At 35.2% G+C, this 13,017-nt stretch overlaps 1 protein-coding gene across 1 annotated transcript in view; it reads right to left on the bottom strand.

Annotated features, from left to right (window-relative positions):
- Positions 1-2,178: 2,178 nt before the first annotated feature.
- LOC136771475 (monocarboxylate transporter 2) overlaps positions 2,179-13,017 on the bottom strand; it is a 28,664-nt gene continuing 17,825 nt past the window's right edge. The window contains exons 3-5 of the mRNA XM_066723809.1: positions 9,544-9,687; positions 7,756-8,577; positions 2,179-7,025 (exon numbers count right to left, since the gene is read on the bottom strand). Of these exons, the coding sequence (XP_066579906.1) occupies positions 6,754-7,025; positions 7,756-8,577; positions 9,544-9,687 (1,238 nt within the window). The 3' untranslated portion in view covers positions 2,179-6,753. The remainder of the gene's footprint in view (positions 7,026-7,755; positions 8,578-9,543; positions 9,688-13,017) is intronic.

Here is a 13,017-nt window from a genome sequence, read left to right as displayed (position 1 = left end):
ACAACCATTGGGTGTGCTTGTGTTTCGTGGGCTCAGGGGTGCCTTGATAAAATAAACCTCATTGTTCATATTTCAGTAGCAAGGTTGCATCACTCCTCCAAAGTAGAGCTTTGCATTTGCACAGGGGTTTGCACTGAATGATAGCACGTAGCAGTGTAACCAGATTTTTCCATTTCGCAGTGGCTGTACTGACCTATTTTTTCACCTTGACACTGTTCCGTTTATTCTCGGTAGGGAAATATTAACAGAAACTCCTCCTCAGAAAGCACAGGAATCCTGACTGCTCAGGCCTATAGATGTATGAAACACATTGTGGGGGACACCTGATGTTACAAAGTGACCATAATAACATAAAGCTTAACAAGACAGAGCTAAAATGATGAGATGTTGACACAAACTATTAACTATGTGCAATTCTGCATTGATTAAGAGTTATAAAGCGTCTGATGTCTGAGGTGGTCTCATTCAGTTGCTTCTAGTTGATGAGCCAAAGAGTTTATGTGACGCACTCTTTAAGTAGGCAGCGGACAAACCTCCCACGAAGGCAACTCTCTCTCTCATTGCATTGCAAGTTTGAAATTAATAAGGAAATAATGATTGGACACATACATACATGAAAACATAAAGAAATACAGCATGTAAAACAAAATATAAAACACAAGCAGGTCTGTCTGTACAAAATCTGGTCATGTCACCTTCTTTGAGGATGCTGGAAGTTGCCTCTCATTGTCAAGGCAATGCAACACTCCTTTACTTATATGACTGGCTAGCTGCAAGGGCAATACAAAGAACTGACAAAGATAAAGTACCCCGGGCATGCAACTGTGGAACTGAATTGTCTGTGATTGACATAGCGTGCAGCCAAACGCCCGCTGAGTGAAGTCAAACAAACACCTTGCACAGACGACCAGAAATCATTCAATGTGAGACCAATTCTTAAACATTAAAAGTTTAGCTCTGGAACATGATAAAGCAGTCAAGACGCACATAATTGTAATACTATGTAGAAAATAATAGTAGTTAGAGTTAATTATATATATAGAGAGACTTTATTCCTTCTGTGCAGCATACTGATTGAAGCTGTGGTGGAAAAATGCAGTGGTCTTTCATCTTGATGGAGGAAAAAAAAAATACAGGAAAATAATTGAATTTTCCTCTTTGGGAAACTGTTAATTGCTTATTTTAAAATAACTGTATTAAGAAAACATGAATACATGCTTTACTCACAATGTCTTCTTTGAAACCAGTGGTACGTCTGACTTTATGTAATGTCAACAACAATGAGTCACCCTGTATCAGTGTTCAATTGAACTAGGCAGTTTCTGAGGTGGGGATGATACTAACATTGCATAATATCTCAGGCACTTTGTATTTCTTCTGTTTGTTCTGTCATAATAAATAAAGCTGATCAAATATTAATCACTAATGTACCTAAATTAATTGAGTATATACCTGAATAGCACATTAGCTTAAAATGTAACCAAAGTGTTATATGTTCCCACTGTTAAGTTATTTTCCACACACAAAAATAATAAATAAATAAATAATAATGTCTTGGTTTGTGAGAGTGACATTTGTGTGGATCTTACAAAGGTCACATACACAAAAAAGGAAAAAAAGAAGCATTGTTCACCAAATAAATACAAAACACAAATTCTGTTGAATTTTTAATGAAAGGAAAAGTATGCTGATTTTTGTATTAATTAGTCGATGGATAATCATTGTGCTTGTGTATGCAATAGGACAATCCCTTTACTCTTATCTAAATATAGGTTTCTGAAACATTGTGTCACAAACTGTTATATAATTTTAAGTAGTTGATGGAATAAAAAATATCTTCTAAAATGGTAATCATATTGTCTTATTTTTTTTAAACATTTGTAAAAACAATGAAACATAAAATAAAGATTAGTGATAATATTTACCCTCATTTTACTTTGCTTTCCAATAATATTAAACTAATTTGATCCCCAATTTTGTTTGGTAGAAATTACAGCATCATCATTCATCAAATTTCTTCACATGTGCTATAACATAAACAGAAGATCAGACATGTTCATTAAACATAAATATCAATAAGTTACAACTATAAAAATACAAACTTCAGTAATAACCGATCAATGATTCTTAACAATTAGTAAAGTAAGTAAATAAAGAAAAACACGTGGCACAGATCAGTGGCTATATATATTTACTTTATTTATATGTATTATATTTATTTATGTATTTCAGTTGCTTGTTGGATGTGCACATTCATATGGATTCTCTTTTAAACATAGCTGGAAACATTCTCTGAATAAAACATATTAAAAAATATATTACACTATAATCAATAGAAAAATAAACTAAAAATAAATATTCTGATTGTTTTATTAAAGGATTAGCTGACTACTGTTGGAATACAGCCCAGTTCTACTGCAATGGTAACACACATATATATATATATATATATGACATTAATTTGACTGTACAGATGCAGGGAATGTTTCTTAGTATTCATGTCTCCTCTTCCCATCTGTTCCCCATTATCTGAAACCAAACTAAATATCTTATCTCTCAATATGCTTGGAGCAGCAAACTTTTTTAAATGGCTTACATTAATTTAAGAATTGTAATTTTTTCCACAGAAGGATTATAATGAATCATTTAAAATGTGTACTTTATTAACAGAAATACTATGGGTTTCAAATATTTATATTTTTTAATTGGATCATTGCCTTATGCTTTTATTTTTTTATTTTAAATAACAAATTTAATATATTTATATTTAGTAATATTACTCTAGTTTTTAATCCCTCTAATATTAACGCAAATTAGCCTTCTCACACCAGTGAAGATAACACATTCGCAAAACACTGAGAAATAACTTCATCTTCTGTATCAAACAGGTTTAATGACAACCATAAATACAACTGTAGTGGGAGGTGCCATATGTATCACAAACATAAGTAGCAAAATGCCAATACCTGTGTCAAGAGGGGACCCCCAAGGCAAAAAGAAGAAGAAGGAAAAGTCAGAAGACCTGGAGGAGGAGTGTAGAGGATGAATCAACTTCATGTGTGTGGAATTAAAAATACCAGTAAGATGGAGGAGTGATTTCAAAACCCTACGATACCAGTTGGAAGGAATAGAAGTAAGTACTGTATACTGAAAAGTTTCTTCATCATTCCTGTATTAATCCAAACTATGGTATCTCATGGAACTGTAAAGGATATTTTTATTTTATTTTATTCTGCAGCTGTAGATATTTTTATTATTATTATGATATTATTACTATAAACATATAAACTAATTAATCTAGATGCAGAATTAATCCCATAAAATTCTATGCTATATTGAGCAATTTAGTTACTAAATGACTGTAATAAAGCTTGACAAGGAATTTAGGAACAAGGAAATATTATAATTAATTTCATCAGATGCTTTAGTTTCTTATTCCCAATTCCATATTTGCAGTGAAGACATTACTAGTGGTGGTGTATACCATTAAGATTTTTCTTTTTGTACTTTGAACCAGTTACACAATTGCTCACCAAATATTTTTTAATAGATAATGATAGTCATAATTATAAGTATAAAAGTAATTGCTTCTTCTTTCTTGTAAAAAAAAAACATTTAATCTGCAAATGTGTGTAGCAGCAATGCACACTTTTGTTGCTTTATCACTATTTTAATGATTTTCCATCTGAAGGTCCCAGTATTATCTGATAGTCACTTCCTCAACACATAAGCTGGGAAATATTGAAGAGCAAGTTGTGCAATAGTGCACTAACAGGGAGTATATTGTTTATCTCAAAAATACCACTAAGCTGCTTTGCTAAATCCAATAAAGGAGACATAGGAGTTGGTCATTTGTTTTCCCATTTACTCCACATAATCACCTTGATCTTCAGATGGACAACAACATCTATAACACAATGGTTGACTGGTCAAAGGCATTGTATGGGACATGTACAGACCATTAAATGCCACATTTATTTGTTTTAAATATAGGGGTTAGGCCGTTTATTTCCTCATCTACCACACTTGGGTCTGGATTTAATCAAATTTGACTCACCCGTCAATCAAAGCTGATTGGGTGTTTTTGCTATCTCCTTTAGGATTTTAAATCCCCCAATACACTGATGCTAATAGATTGAATTAGCTGGCACAGATGAACCAGCACTGAGAAAAAAGCAGTCCTTTATACACCAAGTTGAACTGTTAGTGTTACCACATTTTCTTTACGTTTATTGTAGTTTAAAACACTTTGACTCTTTGATACAAAACACTTTTATTTTAAAAACTATTCCTTGATCACACATAGTGTTCTGTGATAATAAAATACCCATGGCAAAGTCAAATTGGTTACAATTACAAAACATTTATTTTTAACATTGCTATAGTGATACAGTGATAATTAATTAATATTTTGGTGCCATTAAGTGGCAAGTCTTATATTAAACAATCATTACCAATATTTGTAGGTAATACAGTATTGCCAATGAAGGAGATGTTTGAAGAAAGACGGTTCTTTCTCCAGTCTGGGGAATTACAGAGGATGTTGTCAATTCTAGGGACTGTACGACATACATGAATTGTAGAAAGAATAACTTAAATAAAATCAATTTCCATGTTGTCTTTAGTTTTGGAAAGAAATAAGGAAATAGGAGAATAAGAAGAGAGAAAGAAGATGAAGAAACAGATCTGACTCAAATTCAAAAAGATAAATTTTCGCAACTGCATTTAACAGACATTTGTCGATTAATACTTCTGCGTAGGTAATGTGTCTCCTCATAGTGATGCAGAGCAGGGGGTTCTGGGTAAGCGTAGCCCGCAGAGGCTCGCAGAGGAGCCGACGCGCACTCCTCTGAAATCTCAAGCCAGCGCTGACTGGTTGAGCCAGGAGATTCTGAGAGCCGCGGCCAATCGCACAGTGCTGGGGCGACCGGTGTACGATGTCTGGCTGTAGGCACTGCAGCAGGTCAGAGAAACGATGTGGTGACATACAAAAGTATTTAAAATGCATCTCCTCATCCACGAAACGCATTTGTGCACATAATGAGAATTTTGTCCCTCGAACTGCACATTTTGTTAATATAATTCACATTTCGTGAACATAATTCACATTGTATCCCACGAAATGCCCATGGATTTCATGCTTGGAAATTTTGGATGAAAGGTAAAATGTACGTTGCTTTCCATGGATGGAATGAACAATGAGGATTCATGATCAAACAGTGACTGATCAAAGCATTGATCCAGGGACCCGGGTTTACAACATGATGAAGATTGAATTACAAAGGAAAGTTAGAAACTTGCTGAGCCGATCAGATGAGCGCTATATCAGATGCAAATCTAATACAATAAATAATGATAATAATGAATATATGATGTGTAGAAAATTGCATGTTTCATTTCATGTCATTAACAGTGTTGATTTACATCCATGCAATCCTATGTGGACCATAGAAAATGTGTTTGTTTTCTGTAGATTGTGATGTGTTAATGCGACACTGCCCCCTATCCACGCGTCAACATTACGTGCAAGTATGTTGGCAGACACCTATGCGACCGTCTGCGTATGATGCCCACGCATGTACGCAGAGACGCAGACGCAGAAGTATAAATCAGCCTTGACACTGCAGGGTAACCGCGGCGTCACTCGATATAGACGACTAGTGTATGTTTGCCATTAAACTATTACAGATATCACTTCCTACAGAGAGTGTTTCCAGGTCTTCTATTAACAGACCACATCTCACTAACAAACTGAGTGTGTGAGTGGTTACATGTATTTGATCAACATCATGTAGTTACTTAAAGTGTACTACAGATTTTTAATTGATGATACTAGTATAATATCAAAATACGCCACTGCTGTATTCAACCATTTAAGTCTCAATTCTGGATATAAATATTCATGTTCTTGATATCATGCATACCGTTGTTGATATAAAAAATACATATCAGTAACTAAAGATTCTAAAGCAGTTCACCCTTCATGTATTGGTTTATTGTGTAATACTCAAGTTTTTATTTTAAGTGCATATTTAAAAAACATGTTCTTAATATGTTCAGTATATTGATTCAAAGCTTTAACCATGTGGCATTTGCTTATGTGAAGTGACGTGAACACAACGTGTGGTACTAATTTAACAACACAAATGGATACTGTGAAGGAAATTAAGGAACGCATTACAAATAATCAAAATTAAAAAAATATTTTTTAGTAAAATCTAAGGTAACAATAATCAGCCTTTTAAAGGGAATGATTCTATTTTCTTTAAATCAATACTGAAAAAAATACTAAAGTGTTCTTAGTTGCATTTGAAAATTTAAGGCAATACATTATTGGTGAAAGTTTTATGTGAAACAGACATTCTCTCAAGAACGACCATATGCTATTAATATTTAAAATGAATCCACCTGTTCCTGTACATCAACTAGACAGCAGACAGTTCAAATATTGCTGACAGCTTTTTGTTTTTCTCCAGTAAGCAGTTTTTATCCGGTGAACCTCACTTGGCTACAGATATCCCCATTTTCAATGACAATCATATGGCTTACACATGCAGTATTGAATTTGATTGTGCGTTTTGATTTCAGTAATACCAACCCCTTAATTAACAATACATGTATAACAGACACAACTTACTTTGGCAGCAGTGCTTGGTAGTAAAGAGCAGTCAATACAGTTGGTTGCAAAACTGCTCAAACCTGAATTAATTTGAGATATTGGATTCGGTTACTGCATATTTAAAAGGTGCTGATCTAAATATTGGTTTCTCTTTGCATTAAATCATCTGGCTGTTTTTTGGGGGACACAGACACATCTTCTGAGTTGTTCTTGCAGTCAGCGTCCCCGTCTTTGTGGTCGTGATTAATTTCGTCCTGTTTCAGCTCCTGTTCCCTCTTGCGTTCCTTATCCAGCAGTCTGTAGTTAATGGCATTCCCAATGAATAGCCAGATACTTGCAATTATTACAATGACGCCACAGCAAAAATACATGTACTTGTAGTTCCCAGTCACATCCACCAACCAACCTAAAAAGATAAAATGGTGTGATTCGTTTTGCAAGAGGGCCAAAACACTATATAGTCATTTTTAAAAACCTACTGTAATACATTTACAATTTATTCCAGTGGGTATTTATTACTATTATTATGAACCAAAAACGGTGTATTATATTATAATGATATTCCTATCTCAGTTTTCTCTTTTGTACTCTCAGTGATGCAAGCTCTTTGGACATTTATTACTCTGTCAAATCAGCCATTAACCTTGATAGTGACCACTAGATGGCACACAATGAAATGTGATATAAGCAGTGGTCGTGGAATATTGACACACTATATCTTGCTTCATAATTTAAATTATTGGGTGTTTTTTGTATATTTCTTTGGTATACTATTATGATTTATTTTATCATTGTATACATGCACTTTTCTAACATCTAGAACAACTGATACTCTATTAACTGTTCAGTATTGTAATAATTGTAGAATAAACACCAGAGGCACATGGGTGACCTTATAAATCTGTTTTTCAAGTGACAAGCTAGTTTAAAAAGCATATAATTAATTAGGATTTTTACATAAATCACTATACCTAACCTCTGGGCCCAATTTTCTATTTATACTACAGTTTAACAGATGTTTCATGAAGGAATATTTCAATTATTCATTATTTCCAGGAGAAAGAAAAACATTGATGGATTGCAGGGGGGTCGTCTACATCCTACAAAATATAATTATATTGAATGTATTCTCATACCTCCCAAAGGCGGGCCGATAAGAACCGGGCAGCACTCTATGATTGTCACCAGTCCCACAGCACTGGAAAACCTTGGAGCACCAACAAGGTCCATCAGGGTTTCAAAGAGGACAGAACTGACCATCCCAAAAGCAAAGCCAAAGAATATTGCATAGATGACTAGGCCTGTATAGTCTGTTGCTAATGGGCATAGGATATGGCAGACCCCATTGTACAACACGGCAAAACTGAAGAAATATTGAATCCGTGGTCTGATCCATTTGGAGTTGGCCAGCAGTCCCATGGAAGGTCTTGCAAACATGTCCACAAAAGCTAGGATTGACAGCAGAAAAGCTGCAGAATACTCATCAATGCCGATGTCTTTGGCATACCCGGCCAAAAACACAATCGGGGCAAAGAAGCCCACGAACATGATAACGTTCCCTGATAAATAGATGAGGAACCCCCTGTGTTTGAAAAGTGAGAGATCTAAGTACTTGTTAACAGTTTCCCATGCAGTCGTTTTCTGCGGATTCGTCTTCTGTTGTAGCAGAGGATCTGTCGTTTCCGCTTCTACGTCTTTTTTGGTTGGGGCGGCTGGTTTTGGTCCCAAAGGCCTCATCAAAGAACCAGCCACACAGCAGTTCAACAGGAGACCACCCAGGATGAGGAAGCTCCCTCTCCAGCCGAATGTGTTGAGCAAAAATTGATTAAGCGGGGCAATCGTGCTCAAAAACACCGGGCTTCCAGCCATCGCCAAGCCGTTTGCTATTGGTCGTTTCTTGAAAAAGTATTTCCCGATCATCGTTAGAGCAGGTTGCAAATTGAAGGCCAAACCAAAACCTAAAACAGGAAACATTTCTTATAAAAGTGACTTATAAAAACATCCTCCCATAAAATTCCAGGACTACTTAAAATGTTTGAACATGTAGGGTATTTTAAGAACAACCTTCCAAGTAAAATGTTGATTAATTACTTGCAAAGCATTTTTACTGCTATATAGTTTGTTCTGCTTTGGCTTAATTAATTTTCCAAGAATAAATTAAGTAAAACAGTCCTATGTTACATACCTTTGTTGTCTCTTGCTAGAGTTTTATAATTACTTTCAGAAAAATATGAATGGATTTTGATCTGGAACAAAAATCTTCAACATTTTATTCTGTTGCCTAAAAGGTTTTCCAAAAATCTACATGTCAGATCCCAGAAGGAAGCAGTTTATATAGCTATGGGAAACTTTGATACAGCAGCTAAAGCCCTACGTTTTTCCACAGATGAGGTGATGTATACCTTGGGAATTTGAGAATTAAACTGCTAATACAAAACCTGAGACAATACATTATGGTGTTAAGTTACAGCAATTTGACACACTTTTGTCCAAACACATGCAAAAAAGTGACTTTCGTTAGAATTAGAATGTGTTTGAAAATACCCAAGAATATATACAACTTACAACTTCTATGAAAGCTAATTTGTTAGTGATCATATTTTAACTTGTCTTAGAAAAGCAGCTATAAGACCTTGAAGGAAAATAAATAGATGTCGATAATGACGTTAACTCAAAAGTATATAAAATAATGTATCAGTTGTTACTCCCTCTGCAGTCTATTTCTTCATGCTTTCTCTGGTTCTAAGTACTGTGCAAACGTAATGTTTACCTAGTGGAGACACAAATATGAATACATTGCAGATGGCTTAATAGACTACAGCATCATAATATTTGTTTCTCTTTTAAATCAATAACTGTAGTTAGTGAAAGTGAAACGAGTTTAAAAGCTCATAAGGTTTAGTGGGTTAGATACTCTTGCCTACCTCCAATTACTCCGATGCAAACGTAAAGTTGGGTGACACTGTTACAGAATGAGGCAGCAATCATCCCTATGGAGCACATGAATCCTCCCATTATCATCACCGGCCGACTGCCATATTTATTCACCAAAATACTGCTTATGGGACCTGTAATGAAAAAAGAAAGAATGATTTATATGCAACCCAACTATGGAAGAGAAGGAAACTCAACAATTCATGCGATATAACATGAGGTGGAGGAGGTGGTGGTGAATTCAAAAGCATGGCAGGGCACATTTCGATACGCTAGACTTGCCATTCAACTGAGTAGGTTTATTCTGCGGTATCTGTGGTTATACTGAATAAGCTGCAATCTGTGTTTTCGCATAGTTCGGTATAGAACCCACATATGTGACACTCCCCATTGAGGCATATTCAATAACTGACTTGAATAAGGTTGAGATGACCTGTTTTCAAGCCTCCTGGTGCACTTCATTTCCTCATTACTTGGCATGCATCTAATTTGTGTAAAATCTAAGAGGTTCAAATCAAGCACATTCACACTTACTAAAGTTAGATCTACCCCAGATTACCACCAGCTGTCCTTTATGATTTTTTAATGGTATGTTAGACTGACGGGGCCTTGGAAATGAAAATACATGGATTTTAGACAGACAACAATTGTTATTATTTGTATGGACAATTGTCACACCCTTATTCAATTCCTATACTATTACTTTTAATTACAAATTGACAAACCGCAAAAGATCATTGGTGTTTAAACTTTGCAAATAGATTGAATACATTATTAGTATATAAACACACAAATATGAATATTAATAAGAATACATTTAAAAGTATGAAGTATGGTTTGTTACTGGTGTCATTCGGTGTGTATAATAGGATAAGATTATGCTCAATGGAGTGTTGGAAGGAAAATATTTTTAATTTACAGCTCTTGGAACTGTGTATAATTTCTGAATTTAAATGATGTGCTGTAGACAATAAAACATTAATAACTATAAGAAGAAGATTCATAACTAGAAATAAGAATGAACTCAACAGGTGTTTACAATTGTGTGGTAAATCTCAAGGAACAAAATGCAAAGCGTTTAAAACAATGTGATTTTTCTGAGGAGTGTCAGTTTTAGTTGACTTCACCACTAGATATGAAGAAGTTGGATTCTCAATTCTAGCTTCTGCCCACGTTGTGTCAGAGTTATAACACTCACTGCAGCAGAACAACCTTATGTGAGGACAAGCTATTTTAAGAAATATTTACATAAACCACTTCCCTCCTTCAGTGACTCAGACATTAACCACAAAGACACATCCCTTTATCTAAAGTCAGTTTAATGTGACTTGAGTAGCATGCGTAAAATATTTATTTAACTTGTAATTATGGCACAGTAGACATCAGCTCAACAAAGAAAGCTCTGCAGAACCTGAGAAGAGAATATCAACAGTGAGTAAAAGCAACAAGAAGTCTAAGGAGTAGCTGCATACCATAACAAAGTTAACATCCCTTCTGTTGTCTTTTGAAACATCATTAAAACGTGACTGCACGAGAAGGGATTTGTGTTCTATTTTAAAGCTGGTTAGGAAAGACACAATAAACCGTGACTAAACATGTTCAGTATTTATCTTTTTTGACCTTGAACTGCTATAGCAACCTCATTTGCATACACAAAACACTTCCCCTGCAGTCGAGTTACACCTCAGATTAAGGAAGTCTCAATCCTGAGCAGAACTAATGAACAAAGTAGGGTTGCTTCTGAGTCACAAATTCTTCCTTTACGAGCATTTCCAGTTAATTGTACACGACTGAAAGATATTCGTCATGGTAACGTATAGATCTTATTTGACTAAAACAACAACTCTACCATACTATATATAAAGATTTTATTTTCAAAGTAAATTAATATTTAATGTTTCAAGAAGGAATCTTTAGTGACCAACTGTTAATGAAGATACAAACAAAACAACAACACATGTCTGGGGTTCTAAAAATAATTATTGGCAAATTTACTACATGTTCTGTATTCACCTTGTGCTTTCAAATACTTTACTACTTTCCAATAAAAACAGTATGAAAGTTTTAAGAGATCAGAATATGCTGAGCATCAAACTATCACAGATTTAAACTCACATTCATTTTTTTTTTAATCTCAAGGACATGTTTATCTTCAAGTATATGACTGACCATGCAGTTAACTGTAAGTGTTTTATACTGGAAACATGTCAAATTCCCATTTTGCGGAATCCATCGATCATATTATTCTGGAATGTTTATTATAAAAAATCTCTGCGCCGAACAGGAATGTCAAGATTCAACTTGTATTCCTGTCTTCCTTTCTTGTCATATTCATTCTCACTCTCTCTTCCCATCGACCATCGAACCTCTCCAATCTGATCTCTCTACATTGCCAAGCATCCTCCAGTTTCTCTTTCTCCTGCGTTCTAGAAGGGCCAGCCAGCCATTTTTGTCTTTTACTCTTATTAATCTCTAAACCAAAACCTAGCTCTTAACAGACAACACTGAGACTTCATTTGCTTTCTCTTCCTTTTATTACTCAGTCCCATCCCACCAATCAGGACAAGCTGGAGGGTCAAGATTTCTGTTCCGCACAACCTGTCACTTCTGCTCTCTCCTCCCACTCGTGCGAGTCCCCTGCTGTGGAGCTGCCCCTCTGACACCTTTCCCTCATTATTCATTCACTCCCCCCATCCTAGACCTCCTGCTCATGTCTTTGATGGGCTTGACTTCATCCTCTCGTCTGCCACCTCCTCTAGCCAAAGAACTCCATTAAGAAACTTCAGAATTCATCTCTCCAGTCCCTAACAATCTGCTGGCTTTCCCTGGTTTAGTCAAATCTATATGTTTGACCATTTCCTTTGGTTGTCTGATGCTTCTATTTAGACAAAGGCCATTGTCTATAAAAGACAATTTATAAATCAAATTCTGAGATGACACTAAATAAATAAAACCCAAAACCTTCTACATAAATGTATATTATTTATACATACACAGAAAAAAGTAAAGAGAATGTTGTGCTTAAATTATAATACTATGCAAAGTTAAACTCTTAAATATTTTATCCATGAAAACATTACACAGGAGCCATCTAAGTGGAAGTTTTGTGAAAGTTAGAAGAAGAGGCCATTGAAATTCTGTACTGTGTCTCATCTCTGATCTAATCTTTTTGGTTCTCTGAATCAATGTATATATTACCATGATTGTACTGATATAACTGAACATATGGCTCCTTCACACCTCTTCCAGCCTTGTTCAACTTTTATATTTTTAATGCCCACTGAAATGTGTGACTATCGTACATTCACGGAGGAGCTGAAGAGAATGAGCTCACTGAGGTGCTGCCAGATTATTTCAGCTACTGGCCAATAGCCTGGAATCAGAAATATATTCTTTCTTCTCTGCTATTTTACTATGTAACAAGTTTAATTAGAAGACCTTTGACTGGGAACAGATTGACTGTG

The sequence above is a fragment of the Amia ocellicauda genome, chromosome 15, assembly GCF_036373705.1.
Source record: "Amia ocellicauda isolate fAmiCal2 chromosome 15, fAmiCal2.hap1, whole genome shotgun sequence".
NCBI classification, from domain to species: domain Eukaryota; kingdom Metazoa; phylum Chordata; class Actinopteri; order Amiiformes; family Amiidae; genus Amia; species Amia ocellicauda.
The sequence above is the reverse complement of the archived record's forward strand: the minus strand, read 5'-3'. Positions and strand labels throughout refer to the sequence as shown.